The sequence below is a fragment of the Pleuronectes platessa genome, chromosome 7, assembly GCF_947347685.1.
Source record: "Pleuronectes platessa chromosome 7, fPlePla1.1, whole genome shotgun sequence".
Classification (NCBI taxonomy): Eukaryota; Metazoa; Chordata; class Actinopteri; order Pleuronectiformes; family Pleuronectidae; genus Pleuronectes; species Pleuronectes platessa.
In genome coordinates this window covers 3,625,945-3,641,817 of record NC_070632.1, presented here as the reverse complement: position 1 = coordinate 3,641,817, position 15,873 = coordinate 3,625,945, and the positions used below count along the sequence as shown (strand labels likewise).

General features: G+C 45.0%; 1 protein-coding gene across 1 annotated transcript in view; it reads right to left on the bottom strand.

Moving 5' to 3' along the window:
• Positions 1 to 3,639: 3,639 nt before the first annotated feature.
• The window catches only part of nrn1la (neuritin 1-like a), a 14,762-nt gene continuing 2,528 nt past the window's right edge, over positions 3,640 to 15,873 (bottom strand). Inside the window, exons 2-3 of the mRNA XM_053426360.1 lie at positions 14,195 to 14,345; positions 3,640 to 3,940 (exon numbers count right to left, since the gene is read on the bottom strand). Coding sequence (XP_053282335.1) covers positions 3,640 to 3,940; positions 14,195 to 14,345 — 452 coding nt within the window. The remainder of the gene's footprint in view (positions 3,941 to 14,194; positions 14,346 to 15,873) is intronic.

Genomic DNA, 15,873 nt, shown 5'->3' with positions numbered 1-15,873 from the left:
CTACAGTGGAGGTCAAAAACCCTGCCTTCTCCACGTTATTGTTAGGGACAAGGAACAAAGTCAGATTACACATTAGATCGTTTGTTCTCAAAGATGGTTCATCTAGTTTAAGATGGTTCTTTTCCCCTGTTTTGGTTTCTGATAAGTTTGGTTTTGATTAGTTATTTGATGCTCTACATTACGGGGGGGAAAGCTCTGATTGACAGCTGACAGACACGATTGGTCCAGTGGCGAGATGGCAGCTCCAGCATCCAGGATATTCTGGCTTCATGTCTAGATAATGGGAGGAGGAGACGTGTCGTCCATCTTTAGAACTCATCTCATATCACAGTCTATGGGCAGATTGTTAAACGTGCACGGATGCGTTTGCAGGTGCGTGGGAACTTTGAGACTCTTTTTCCTCAGAGATTCACAAATGCGTGCTGCGTTCAAGTGCTGCTGGAAAACCGGGACATCTGGGCGATTACATCACCTCTCGATCCCTTTGAGCCTGTTTTCTCTCCATGAGCTGAATCTGTGAAGATTTATTAAAAAATCCTCTTCCCCAGAGAAAAGGGAAAAAGAGTCATTTGGAAGGGGGAGAATTTCGTTAGCATGTAACACAACCAAAGGCTTGTGCAGTAAGTATCTAATATAAGTCATGGCAGTGTTATTTCTTCACGGTAATAAGACCAAATGTTCTGCACCATTAATGTGACAATGACGTACTGGGGCCTCAGACTGGTTCTCTTTCTCCTGCAGTCCTTTCGGTCCAATTTAACCAATTTGTCAGAGCACAAAGTTGTTGCTGGAGGCGAAGAGATGTTCAGTCTCTGGAAAATAATTCCCCGCTCTGCTCTGGTCAATAACGCTGCATTTCCACTGCCGCGTTATTGAAAACCAACTGTGAAATCAGATTTGTCCACCTAGCTTACATAAAGCATATCTTCTCATAACCGCAATTTCACGAGTTCTTCTGTGGGGGGTTTTCCCCGACCTCAATGAAGGCATCACCTCTGCACAAAGCAGACTTTAAGATCTAATCTGAGTGAGTTATATTCCTATAAAACACGGTGGTGGCGTCTCGACACACAAACACATCCAGGCTGATTCGTCTCCGCAGACTCAAACGTGTGACGTGCGCAGATGAAGCCTCCAGTGAGGAACCATTATCCCAGCTCCACCGAGATGGTTTTCAAATGGCTGTTTCTCGGTGATTCAGCAGCTGAGGCCTCTAATAGCTAATTCTGCCGGTTTAATTAAAGTTCAACACTACAGCAGGCTCTTTAAACCGTCCTGGGAGACGCCCCTCATGTAAATAATAATATAAATAAACTGCTGCGGCTGACTGAAGCTTTTTCTTCTCATTTTGAAAACTCTTCATTTCTGCCCGGGACCATTAAACCATCAGATATATTTCACTCACAAAGTTTTCTTTCTTTATTCTGCTGCAGCTTCAGGGCGGAGTCGCCATTTATTTTTGGAACGTTCATGCAAGTCTCTGAATTTGAGAGAATAATTCCTACAGGTGTGTGAGTCGAGCAGACATGTGGAATACAATGACATCAGAGGACCATTTTGAGGACTGGGAATGAAAGAGGAAAAACTTTCTCCCAGTCATTCAACCATCAAACTCATTTTAATGAAGTTCCTGTTTTCAGGTAAAAAGTTTTGCTTTAAAAGTCGATATAAATGTCATAAAGAAAAGTTATTGACATTAACGTCCCAAATAAAAAAAGAGAAATAATGTGTACAACTGTCCTGAAATCTACTTCCTGTTCCTCATCACTTATTTCAGCTCCTGCAGCTCTACAGGTGAAACATGACTCCTTGAATCTCAAGTCTAATCAATGTTGTTTTATTTCCATCCCTCCTACAGTCAGCGCCCTGGTGCAGCCTTTGAGGATTTTGTTTTGTGCGTCTTCACAGCAAAGTGTGAGTCTTTAAAGTCGGCCCCGGGTTTGATTTTTTTTTTTTCTTTCTGTGAAGTAAGAAAAGCTTCAGCCTGCAGCCCCCGGTGCAGAGCACACGGCTCGACAGGTGGATCCAGTCGTCTGTTTGTTTTCCAGCTGCACTCATCTCCCTCCGTCTCTGTCTCTCTGATCTGAGAGAGTTCTGATCCGGGGCCAGAGAGAAACAACTGTTACCTGCAGCCACGGAGAATAACAAGCGGAGCGACGTGGCTTTGGGGCCAAACTGAGACTCATGGAGCATGAAATACACTTGGCGTGTGCGTGGGGACTGTGATTCGGCCTGGACTACATATCGGTTCCATATTGTGTGGCTACCGTGCAGGATGCCCAGGAGCAGCCCCGGAGGATTTCATACCTGGGCAAGCACCGGATAAAAACAGACTCCCCTTCAACGTCAGCCCAGAACTCATGTTGCTGCAGCGGCTGCTCGCTGCTCTCTTCTCCAAGCAAATAATAAATCCTCCTCAGTTCACACAGAGCTCATTGTTGTACTTTAAATGATAAAAAATACTCCTACTACAAGTCACATCTCAACTTTACTCCTGCGGTGAAACGCCTCTTTTGTTCAGTACGAAACCAAACTGCAGGAGCTGTTGTTGATGTTCCCATGATTTGGGTTTTTCAGAAAAACAGCTAAAAGAAAATCGACTAATTCAAAAAATAACATTTAAATTCCAAAGCCAAATTCGGGGTCTCTGTGTGCATTAGCTTAGATATCATACATTATGTTCACATGTCACACAATCGACCTTCAAATGCAGCCTCCGGAGAATCGGCCTCCGATTCCAAACCCGACACTTTGCAATGGAAACAGATTTGTGGCGTAAAAATCCAGTGAAGAAACTAAATGTTAAAGCAAGACATCGGCTGAATGCAGAGAGATGATGAGACTTTAACAGCGAATGAACAGATGAAATAAATCTTAATGCGATGGAAAATTTTCAATCTGGAGAAACTAGCTCATAGCAGAAGTGCATTAACCTGACATTTTGTTGAATAGATTTTTCGGGGGGGAAACGGGAGCTTTGACGGACGCGGCTCTCGGAGACCGGAGAGGAAAATGAAGGAAAGATGAAAGGAAAGATGAAAGGAAAGAGTTAATTAATAGGAGACTCAGCTTCCACCGAGTCAAACTACAATGATCAACAAGGCAGGTAGGTTAGATTTTACCGTTTATCAAAGAGTTTGAGATAGAAATAGATGTTTTCACTGGGGCTGGTCTTGGGATCTGATCTCTTGACGCTTTAGTTTCCATGTTCATGAAGTCAAATGTGATTAAATCTGTGACTTTCCCCTCTAGGAGCCGTCGGGTACAAGCTCCTACCGAGTGGATGAGGGGGCCGAGGAGACGAGGACAGAGGACACGAGGCTGCTGTTTGCATCTGTTTAACTATGCATGTGTTTTGCGGGTCTGTTTGTACAGTGGCTGTGTGGCTCTGTGTGAATTTTGTGTGAACTTCAAACAGACAGACTAATTTAAAGGCAGAGAATATGCATGAAAACAGCACAGGCAGTTTAAAGATACGTTATCAAAAGGACTGTCAGGCCTCTGAACATGCAGTTAGATGGATTCACCCTCTGGCAGAGCAGAGGAGGAAACCGTGGAAAGTCTGTGGACTCGTGGAGGGAGAGAAAAAATTACACAAAGTTTACATCTATTCACATCAGTCCCACTTCTTTGAGATGGTTAAATCCAAAACAACAAGAGCAGCAGAGGAGCGAGCAGCACGAGGAGGAGGTGGCGGCGCTCTGCCAGCTGCTCGCCTCCTGCTCGTAGAGACTCCTGGTTGATCTCCTCCTGGTGGGAGGAGCCGCGGGAGGAGGCCGAGGAGACCGCGTAGCTGTTCCGGTCGGAGCACATGTCGTAGAGGTTTCCGGAGAACTGCATCTTTTTGGATTCCTGGCGGAGAGACTCCCAGACGGCCGCCGCCTCCTCTGGACAGCCGGCCATCGCCATGTTGGCACAGTCATGGAAGTCGTCCCACGACCTGAGGAGAGACAGACAGTCAGTGGGTCAATCTGCTGCTTCCTATCACGCTCGAGGAGGTTATGTTTATATTTTGTGTTTCCGTTTGTTCGATTACACAAAAACTATAGAATTTATTACTGTTATGTGGAGAGGTGGAGCATCATCTGTGGATCTGATCTGGATAAACTGAGGGATCCTGAAATTCTTTGATATTAACCCATTAGGCTTTTTGTTAAATATCTAAAAAACTGCATGCACAATATGAATCAGCACCAAACGTTTACAGATGTTCATTGTTCTTGATTGATGTGACCGGGATGATCCTCTGAAATTGTTATATTTGGGGTTTTAAGTCAAATATCTTCAACCCAATTTCACCCTCGACGATTATGTTGAAAAGTAATAAATCCATTTGCTTCAACAATCTCCCAGAGACCCGTGAGCTCACCTGACTTCACTGATGCAGAGACGCCGATCTGGAAATAACCAACAATGGCTCTTTAGTTCTTTCAGCGAGTGAATCAAACTCCTTCTTCCTGCTCCCCTCACTTCTTTCAGTAGTTGCCATGAGATCGTTTGCAGCTCAGAGCAAAGGTTTCCCTGATGTGAGAGAAACCCAAACTCTCGGAAAAACCTTCATTTATAGAAAGGAAGTGTTTTGTTGACTCACTTGTTGCTTTATATAAACTTCAGGGAAACGGGGGGTGTTTGAAACTGACACGAGCAACAACAAGGGAAACAGCCTGGGTCGACAGGAGGAGGGGAAGGTGAAGAAGACGAGACAGGAGTAATTATCTTACACAGTTAAACAATGCATTAAACTTTGTTGTGCTGTGTAACCTTCAAGCTCCCGATCCAAAGAGGAGTCTGACTGTAATTGGCTGCTAATTCTCCCTCTCATCACGGATGTGTCGGCTAAGTTGTCTCGGAGGAAAAAACTGGCTGAGCGTTAAATATCCGAACAGTGGGGAGGAGGGCGGGGGGGGGGGGGGTGGAGACAGTAGAAGCAGATGGCGCTGTTCAAGAATATGTCTGACATGAAAACACCCAAAATGCTAACAACGCTTCAGTAAGCGTAACACAAGTTAACACCACGTCAAACAGGAAACGGCTTTTTCATTATTCACATATTTTTGTGAGCCCTAAAAAACTGTGACATTTTTGGAAAAGCCTAAATATTCTCACAACCCGGAATAGAGAAGTCTCCAGTTTGGCATTTTGCCCGACGGCCATCTTGGTATTGTAAAGCCAGAAGTGACCATATTTGGAGGAGCAGGGGGTGGAGCCTGACGGGGACCTCGAGGACACTGCACATACATTCGTCTATTTGACTCTAAATGGGACGATCATTGACAAAATGAACTTCATCAAGACCTGAAACTAGAGACTGAGACAAACTCAAAACTCTGGTTCGGCCACAACGTCCAGTTTGGAAACATCTGGTGTCGGGACAATCTGAAGAACAAGTTTCCAACTGGGGGAATACATAAAACTCTGTGTATTTTATGGTGCAGGAGTTGCTGATGTCATCATTTCTAAACCAATCAACATAAGATCATTGTGTTTTTTATGTATCTCTGTATCCGAGAGATTGATAACCACGATTTACGATCCTGGAACAGCTGGAAGAGAACGAGTCGAGTCTCAGAGCTGCAAGAACTGAAGAGTCCCTTCAACTTCTTCTCATCTCAGAGAGTTTCTCTTATCTGTGCTGTGTGACAGTCTGAGAACATCTGCTTCTGAACACGAGATGGAACACGAGCGCACGCACACAGACACACACAGACACACACACAGACCCACACCAACACACACACATACACATCTCCCTTTGACAGTTTCTAGCACAGAATTTTGTGATGGTTTCGACACAGCGAGGAACACACGCCCATTCTCTGTCCCACACAGACACACATACATGCAGCTCTCTCTCTCTCTCTGTGTGTGTGTGTGTGTGTGTGTGTGTGTGTGTGTGTGTGTGTGTGTGTGTGTGTGTGTGTGTGTGTGTGTTTGGCTTGTGTCCATGGATTAAACACTCCAGAGGTCCAGCTGTGACAGAGCGGCTGCTGGAGGAAGACGGCTGCTTACCTGCTGCTGAGGGAGGAGAAGTTAATGGAGGTGTGTGTGTGTTTGTCTGTGGTGTGTCAACATCTGGCTATTGGCACACAATTTGGTGAGTGTGTGTGTGTGTGTGTGTGTGTGTGTGTGTGTGTAAGAATGTGGAAGTGTGTAGAATCAAAACAGCGATGGTGTCATGTCCATGTTGCTGACTTTCATCTGTATTTGTATGTGTGTGCTTGCATGTACACGTGTGTGTCCATGTGTTTGTGTGTTTGGGTTTGGTGTGCAGGTCAACATCTGTCTATTGGAATAGGACAGTAACACAATATGGTGTGTGTCTGTGCTTGCATGCAGATGTGTGTGTGTGCAGCTATGGACATTTGTGTGTGTGGCCAGGTCAGCATCTAATCATGAGTGTCAACATCTGGCTACTGGCAGTAATAGATTAACACAACATTGACACTGATGGTGTTTCTGTGTGTGTGTGTTCCTCATGGAGGAATGTGGAAGTGTGTGTCTGATAATGAATTGTGTGTGTGTGTATGATGGTGTCATGTGAAGTGGACGTGTGTGTGTGTGTGTGTGTGTGTGTGTGTGTGTGTGTGTGTGTGTGTTTATGTGTAGGTCTGGGCTCCAGTCACAGGTGCTGCAGAGACAGCAGAAACACAATGAGGACGCTGACAGACAACCAGCTGCTTCCCCGATCTGAACACCTCCCTGGAGTTTGTGTGTTCTGCTGTGAACCTGCTGCTGCTGATACGTGGAAACCTCCAAACCCCCGATCTGAGCTCATTGTTGACTGGAATCGAACGTACGCAGCAATGTGGCCATCTGGGTGTTGACTAAGTTTCAGGATACGATTCTGACATCTCGGGCAATTTTAACACTCTTAGCTGAAGCAGGGAATACGGCGCTGGTGAGGAGAACAGTAAAGACTCATTCAGGCTGGTTTAAGAAAGTGATTCTCCAGATTTAAATGAGCCTTAAAACAGCTGGAGACCCCACGGGGGGGGGGGGGGGGGGGGCATGAGTCAGAGAGCTGGCAGGGAGTGGGCGTACCTGCCCTCCAGAGCAGAGCTGTGAGGTACAGGGGCCAGAAATGACACTGATAACAGAGAAATGTAAGAAATCACGTTTGGACACGAGGAAGGTTCTCTGGTCAGACGAGGCTCGAGTAGAACGTTTGAGACATAATGGGAAACAATATGTGTGCTGCAAACCCCCCCCCCCCCCCCACACTTCCCATTACCCAGAGAACAACAATCCCACTTTGAAGCCCAGTGGGGGCACCATCATGCTGTGGAGGATTTCTAGCATCAGACTGGGAAACTGGTCAGGACGTGAATGAAAGATGGAAGATCCCAAAAAACAGTCCTGAGGAAAACAGAGTCTGAGCAGGTTCTGTCGACCAATCACGAGTCGGCCTTACCCGTCAATCACAACATTTTCCCTCTGTTTAAACATCAACTAATTAAAACCAAATGATAGAGACCATTAATTCATTTGATTTTGACTTTTCAGTTTGGCTCGTGTCCCATCCACTAACATGGAGGAGGCAGAGTCAGTGACCCACGCTTCAGGCAGCCACCAGGGGGCTCCACTGTTCAGAAGCAGTCCTGTCGTCCATCGTTCTACAATCGTTGGTTTCAGTCTGACAGAGATTTGTATTTTGTCCTTGAAGCAAAACAAACTGCTGCTGTACCTTAAGAAAAACCAATAAGAATAGACACAACACAATGGGCTGCAAATACACACAACACACAACCTGATAGACAAATGCATCGCCCACTAGATGACACTGGGCCAGTGCCCCCCCCCCCCCCTCCCCCCTCCACCAAGGATCACGCCTCATCTCCACATGTTGAATTGGTTCAGTGGTTTTTGAGGAATCCTGACAAATGAATGAAATCCAACCTCCTTGGTCGAGGTAATAAACATAACACAACCTCATCCATAAACACAATATGCAGCATGTTGTATGGTGTGTGTGCAGCACGTGTGTGTGCTTGTGTTTGTGTGCACGTCTCGTTCTCACTTAAGCTGCAGCTCAACACCTTCTAAGACGAATAAATACTCCGTAAAAAACAGTGTTTATTTCCCGGTTGTGATAAAAGGAGACGGGAGAAACACAGAGGATCACGTTGACCAGGCTTCATGGATCAAATCGTGAGTGAGTGTGAAAACAGAGATGTGTTTATCTGAGCACATGGGTGAAGGAAGCCTCCCTGCAGCCCGTCGACCTGCCGACCTCCACGAAGGCCACTGAGGCTCAGGTAGGTTTTAATATAAAGAGCTTTGTCCACTCGACCGCAGGAATACAATGCTTTTCATTTCTTTGCTCCTTTTCAAATCATCAACAACTCCTTTTTTTTTATTCTTCCTTTTACTGCGCCAGCCTTGGACAGAACGGTCACGACACTCTCAGGTTTCTACAGGATTTATAAAAAGACCCTCATAACTGAGGCTTCAGATAAAATCAATCTCACATGTTGTGTTATTTTCAGCTCTGATGTACGGTCAGAGCAGAAAAAAGAAAGTTGGGGATGTGAGCTGAACAATAACCAGTATATTTTAAAATCCTGTAAGATGTAAGAGAAGTGAGCTCATTACATCTGTGAATGTAACGATGTGATAATAAACTCCAGAGAATCTCCAGAATCCTCCGGAGACATTCTGTGAAGAGAGAACACAAATATCCAAGAGAGAGAGAGGCTCCGGACATTCTCCTGATTTTTTTAAATGCATAAACCCTTCTTTCCTTTTTTTTGTCGTTCCTCTGCCGGTGCATGTGTGCAGTGACAAACAGTGGAAACATGAATGGCCTCATCTATATCTGTGGAGGATAAAGACATGAAGGCAAATAGAAAGGCTGCTTTGAGAGATGACGGAGGGAAAGAGAACTCAACCTTGTGCCGGAGACTTCTCTGTTAAAACCCACAAATATCGAATTTTCCTCCTGAGCTCCAGATTGTGTCGTTTGTGCATCGTGAGGTAAGTGTTGTGTTGTTTTTTTTTCAATGACAAACTGGATACGTGTTTACTCCGTCTGCGATGATTCAGTATCTTTGATGGCGACCGTGCTCATGAGCCTCACACTCTCTCGTCACTACAGAGTCGAACCCGTTGCTGAAGCATCTCGCTGACTCGGCTATAAAGTGAATTTATGATGAGGACGTTGGATTCCGCTGTATGACCCACTTATTAAAACACAAGTTTGAATCCGTCCCAGAACCAAGGCTCGAACTTTTAACTCGTTTTTACACGGTTTAAAAAACTAAAAAATATCTTGACATTAAGAAAAAAGTTGATTTGTTGTTTTACTCTCCAGAAATATCTAAACTTTTTCCCCGATGAATATCTGAGAAATGAAAACGAATCTTTGTGAGTGAGGAGAAATATCTGTGTCACCTCTCAAGGATTATTTTATATGAGCAAGTTATGAGTTCCATAAAGAAAACGTTGCCAGATTTGCCTTTAATTTCCTCAAACGTTCTACAGTAAAAACTTCTGAAAGTTGTTCCCTAGTGTTGTTAACTGAACAATCAACCTTTAACTCTGCAGCTAAATGAACACGTCAGTTTACATTCAGCCATAAAGCATAAATAAACATGTGAGTGAGATGAACTTAACGTGAAGCTCCTCCTGTTTGTCTTTATCTGAACCTTTTTCTCTTCACTTTAAAAAGCTGCAGTAAAGGTTACTGTTTAAATTCTATTGAACCTAATTCCTCTGTGTCTTCAGTCCCACACACACCCCCCCCCCCCTCACCTGCTGGAGCCTCAGTCACTGATCGCTGCTGCGTAATTCCTTTTGTGAATATGAGGAATAAAAGCAGCGCCGTGCTCCAGGGAGGGCGCTGACAATGGAGCAGCCTTGGCCTAGATGCAAATCGAAGAGTTCTATTCCGACTGCACTGTTTGTGTCTTTGTGTGTCTGTGTGTGTGTGTGTGTGTGTGTGTGTGTGGATGTTCAGACTTGAGCACCATGCTGCCTCCTCGTTAGGTGGCTCTGATAGAAGTGGTGAAAAACCATGTTCCTGAGTGAAGAGAGGGAGAGAAGAGAAAAGGGAGGGATGAAGGGGACAGAGGAGAGAGGGAGAGAGAGAGAGAGAGAGAGAGAGAGAGAGAGAGAGAGAGAGAGAGAGCGAAGTAGAGGGAAACAGAAAGAAGTAAGGTGAGGATAAAGAGTGAGTGTAGATTGGAGGGAAGTGTGTGTGGACGAGTGAATTGGGTAAGTTTGTGTGTGTGTGTGTGTGTGTGTGTGTGAATGTCTGTGTGACCAGCAGAAGGACACACACACACACACACACTCACACACACTCTGAGGTGGCTTGGTTTCAGGATTAGTAGTTTAATTGGTACCTCAAGGAATAGAAGAGATGTAACAACAGTGGAGTAGTACCATTGGTGGGCTGCAGGGCCATGGTGACACACACACAGACACACACACATGCATACACACTCGCACACACACACCAGTTATCTCTTTTAGGACATTGCAGTGACTTCCATTCTGCGTGAAGAGCCGAACCCAATCCCCAACTTCCAGCAGAACCTTAGAAATGACATTTGTGCCTCATTATAACCAGACTTTGGTCCCTGTGAGGACTCAGGTGTTTGTAGTGGGGACACACACACACCCACACCCTCACACACACACAAACACACACACACACACACAGAAACAAGCTGTTATACAATCAATTCTACCTTGAGCTCTTTAACTTTGCAGAGCTTTTACATGCACAAAAGAACAGTAACACAAGAGGAAAGAAACAATGTGAGAGCATCTTTAAAAACACTCGACACAACACAAGCTTTACTGCAACATGTGCTGCAAAGCTTTAGCCAAGATACAGACGAGGGGACTGAGGAGAAGCTCACACACACAACACACACACACACACACACACACACACACAGAGGAGGAGACATTCAGAATAACTCCATTAGGTTTTCCTCAAGGACTCTAATGTCGTGCTTCGTAGATCTCAATGAAAATGTGTCTTGAGCAAAAGGAGAATCCTCCCCCTGGATCCGTGAAGTCAGCTTCACTGAGTCACACAGAGCCCACAGCACCATCGGCTTGAACCATCAAGTGACTGGGAGCTGCTTTTTAATGGAGCATGTTCACTGTCGCCGCCTGATCAAGTGCTCTTTAGTTTGCGAAAGCCTCTTTCATAATGTAGAGAGGAGAGAGCTCCGGTCACAACTTTAAATGACGACTCGGCTTCTCTCTCCTCCTCCTCTCGGTTCACAGTCTGCTCTGATCATCTCGGCTTCAGTACCATTTTGGGTGCCGTGCAAATTTCACTCGACAGAAACACTGCTCTCTGATCAGCGATCCTATTTTAACTTCCTTCACACATTAACGGCTCCCTTCCCCTCGGACGAGAGGAGACGACTTCTCCAGGAAGATGGATGGTGGAGGTGTGTATAAATAGAGCGCTGAGCGGGGGTGACAGAGGGAGAGCGGGGAATGACGGATGGAGACAGGATATAGAGAGATGAAGCTGTGGGACAGAGTAAGAGAGGGGGGGGGGGGGGTCTGCAGCTTTAATCAGTGTCATCAGGCCTGTGGCCAAAACAATGAGCGGCTAAAAGGAGCTGCAGAGAGAGAATACGCCAAAAGGGCCGAAGAAGAAAGACTCAGTGCTCACAGATAAAGTTAAACTGGAATAAAATCTCATTAGTGCGAAGGAAAACGAACCAATATCCTCCATGTTTGATTTAAATGATATTATATATCCATCAATTCCATCCATTACCTGGACCGCTTAACTACTGGGCCATAGGGGGGGTGGGGTGCAGCCTGGACTGGTTTCCAGGCATGTCCACGGCCGACATTCAGAGAAAAACAACCAGTTACACCAACGGGCAATTTAGAGTCTCCAATTAGAGCGGAGCACCACCGGGCTGCATGGAGGTGATGGAGGAGGCCACACAGAACTCCAGAGGAACGAGTGAACCACTAAACAAAGATGGACGATCTGCAAATGGAGCCAAAATATCTTCATCTGCTGCTTTTTCAATCACACACAACGTCAACACAGCGATCAGAGGGTGGGGTGCAGCATCTTGCTCAAGGACACTTCAGAATGCAGAGCCAGGAATCGAACCACCGAGCTTACAATAAGTGAACAACCCGTTGTACCTCCTGAGCAGCCGCCCCCCGGAACCAGCTTACTGTATGCTGATGATATAATTTGGGGCAGGTAGCGATCGGGAGGATGGAGCCGGATTGATCAATCAGGTGTGAATTTCAGCTGTCAATCAAGACCCCCCCCCCCCCCTGTTTGTAATGGAATAAAACGACACAAAATGACAGGAACCATCTTTGGAAACTCAAATCTGAGTTTTTTTGACATGTACTCTGGTCCGTGTCCCATCTTGTGTGAAGCCGTCATCTTGTCTCTTTTCACAATATGTAGTTTTCACATGAAGCCCAGTGATTGGTTGATGATGGGCGTACACACTTAATTGATCCAGAGGGAAATGTTGTTCTCTCGTTTTCCAGTCTTTGTTCTAAGCCACGTTATCCAGCTGCTGGTGCGAGTCTCATATCTGAGAAAGGGATCAATCCTCTCGTCCACAGCTTGGTAGGAAAGAGAAAATGCATGTTTCCAGACATAGTGAATGTTTTCCATGTCCACACGAGCGCTGAGTCGTGATCTGAATCATCAGCGCTCACTGTGCGTGTGCAGGTTTCAGGATTCTCCTTGTTAGTGAGTTATGTCTGTGTGGCCATTGACCACGGCTGGACCTCTGGAAGAGTGACAGGTAAGACGTGCAGGGATATATCCGTCCACAGCTCAGAGCCTGTGTGTGTGTGTGTATATTTGTGTGTCTGTGTGTGTGTGAGTGTGTGTGTGTGTGTGTGCTTTATCGTCTGTGTGACTCTAAATGGAGCATAAAGTTACTAAATGAACATCAGCTGCGTTGGAGACGACTTGAAACTAGAGATTGAGACTCAAACTAAAATGTTTACTGACGTTATAAATCAAAGAGAAACAACCGGCTTCTTCTGTCTGATTCAACCGCAACAAGAACATATTGAGTTGCATTATGGGAAGTGTGTTTGGATTTTATAACCTGATCCATACCCGGAATTAACAGTCAGGATATCTCTGAGTCTGATGCATTGATTTCAACACGTGTTTGTTTTATTATCTTTGACTTCTGTACACAGGTTATAAACAGACCATTAACACTGAAGCACCGGATTCTCCCTCACAACAGCAATGAAACGCACAAAACACACAAACTATAAATCAGTACTAATTCGTCTTTGTGATTATTTGTTGTTGTTCACACGCAGTTTTGTGAACAGGTCACGAGTGTAAGTCCAGTGAGGGATTTCAGAGCCAGCTCTTCGATCTGTGGTATTGTACAGATGTACAGCGTGGACGCGCTCTATTGATATCAGATATCACACCGACCGAGCTGTGGTAAAATGCTTGTCTTAACTTTTCTCTCCACGAGCTTTGCATATTCATTTCCAGCTCGGAGAGAGTGAGCCGCTTCCCTCCGGAGAGCTTCTGTCTTTGTTTGCTAAATCCTCCGCTCCTGAAGTAACTGGATTCTTGCTAATACTGACTTAACCACCCTGTGGGGTTTACAGATGCATATTCCAATAGTGAAACTCTGCAGACTTCCTGTTTAACCCTCTCTGGGCTCGGATTGTACATCGAGTGTGAGCAGTGGTGGAGGAAGTACTGAATCTATTACTTAAGTAAAAGTAGCACATTCACTTTTTGAGTAAAAGTAAGAAAGTACTTGCTTTTAAAGGTATTTAAAATGTAAAAGTACTTTCAGAGAGTCGCCTATTCAATTATACAATTGTCATCAATTACTGTGTAAACTGCGTATTCTGTCCTCAACCCAGTTTTGGTATTTCTTCACACACTTTGCTCTCATAGAAGGAGGCGGAGTCTAATGTTACCCATCCGCTCTGATTGGACTAGGTTGACTAACTGTCTTTAATAATTTATTTCTTTTAAAGATATAAAAATAAAGTGAATATGTAATGCAATACATTGTGCAGTAGAAAGTACTAATGTTTGATGTTAATGTTAAAATACATCTACTTAAATAAATACAGATGAAAAATGTACTTGATTCGGGTTACTAAGTCAATGTTTTGTGTTGCCTCTCCCCGCTGGGTGTGTGTTGTGTGTGTTGTGTGTGTTGTGTGTGTGTGTGGCTGCACCGACCTGCAGATGGAGTGGATCTCGTGTGTGTCCTCGTCTTTGCGGGCGCTGTCCGTCAGACTGTCCCCCAGAGACATCAGACACTGAGCGAAACCCTTATAGATGGAGTGACACCTTCTGGCTGAAGCTGCAGTCACAGGACACGGGCTGAGCACTGGAGGAGAACACACACACACACACACACACACACACACACACACACACAGAGAGAAGATGAATTGAGAGTTGATCTTGTTATGTAACGTGAACTGGGGAAATCAAGCTAAGCAGGAGAATCAGTTGACACCGTTTCTCCACAGGCGGCTGTTTCTCTTTGTGAACAGCTGCGGCTGTCGGACCAGTGAGAGACGAGCGTTCACATGAAGAGAGAGAGTGTGTGTGCAGCTGCGTGGAAGCAGCGACACACACGCCGTCTACACAGCTGCTTGTTTCACTGACAGACCGAGAGCCTGAGTATTATCCATCACACACACGGAGCTGCCGACAGCCGGGTCTCTCCTCAATCCTCTCCGCTCTCCATCATTCAGTGTTTAGAGTCGACGCTTGATCGATGGCTCACATCAAAGATGAGACACATCACGGCTCGTTGAGCGGGAGATGGAGACACAACGGAGCAACAACACACAACTCATGTTTGAATCAGCCAGGACACAGTCACACAAACAAGCTGAAACTAGAACTGATTTTAAAACCTACAAAGGGTCCAGAATTATTCTAAATCAGGGGCCATGTGGAAGGGGCCACGATTTACACAGTGGGGCCAATTATGTGTCCAACATCCATGCACAACTCCGGTAGCTTTATATAAAGAGCAACAACACGTCTCCAGTTTGATGACCAGTAGTAACTGGTGTGGAGCCACAGCAGCAAGGACCCGCCTACGCTCTTAACCAATCATGAGTTAGTCTTTACTGTCAATCAGCCGGTTTTAATAACGTGAATTAAGTGATTATTACCAAACTTAAATGACAATCACTTGATAAAAAACACCAAAAAATGATATTTGAGAAAACCTCATCCAACATGTGATTTAACTTTTCAGTTTGGTCCACGTCCCATCTGCTAACATGGAGGAGGCATTGTTTATCAACTTGTACTGCAGCCATCCACCAGGGGGCGATCAAGAGGATCTGGCTCCACTTTCTGTGAGCGCTGACGTCGTCCATGTTTACCAGAAAACATTCACTATTAATAGCGACAGAAAATTGTCAACAATCTTGAATGAGACTCTCGCACCTGCGTCTGAAACAGAAACTCTTCAAATTACATATTTCTTTGACCAGCATGAGAAAATGTTAAACGCACACGACAACAAGTCGATAGGAAATTATATCACAGCCTCACAAACCAGATGTGTTTAATTCAGGCTTTCATGACGACCCAGACAGGCTGAATAAAGGAGGTGAAGCTGGATGCAATTCAATTAGATTATAAGGCAGGGACACAAACTATTAGATCTTTCTCAACAGCAGCAACAGATATTTATCCTGCAATTTAAGTTGAAAAAGCAAAAGAAAGAAATTAATATTTTTTTTTTCTCAGCTCACAGCACATTTCAATGTGGCGTCTGAGAAACTCTGCAGAAACTCAAAGCATCTCCTTATCCCTAACCTTAACCAGGACCAATTACCTTAACCTTAACCAACCACAGTTCCCATCTTACCTCTAACTTTAACCAGGAG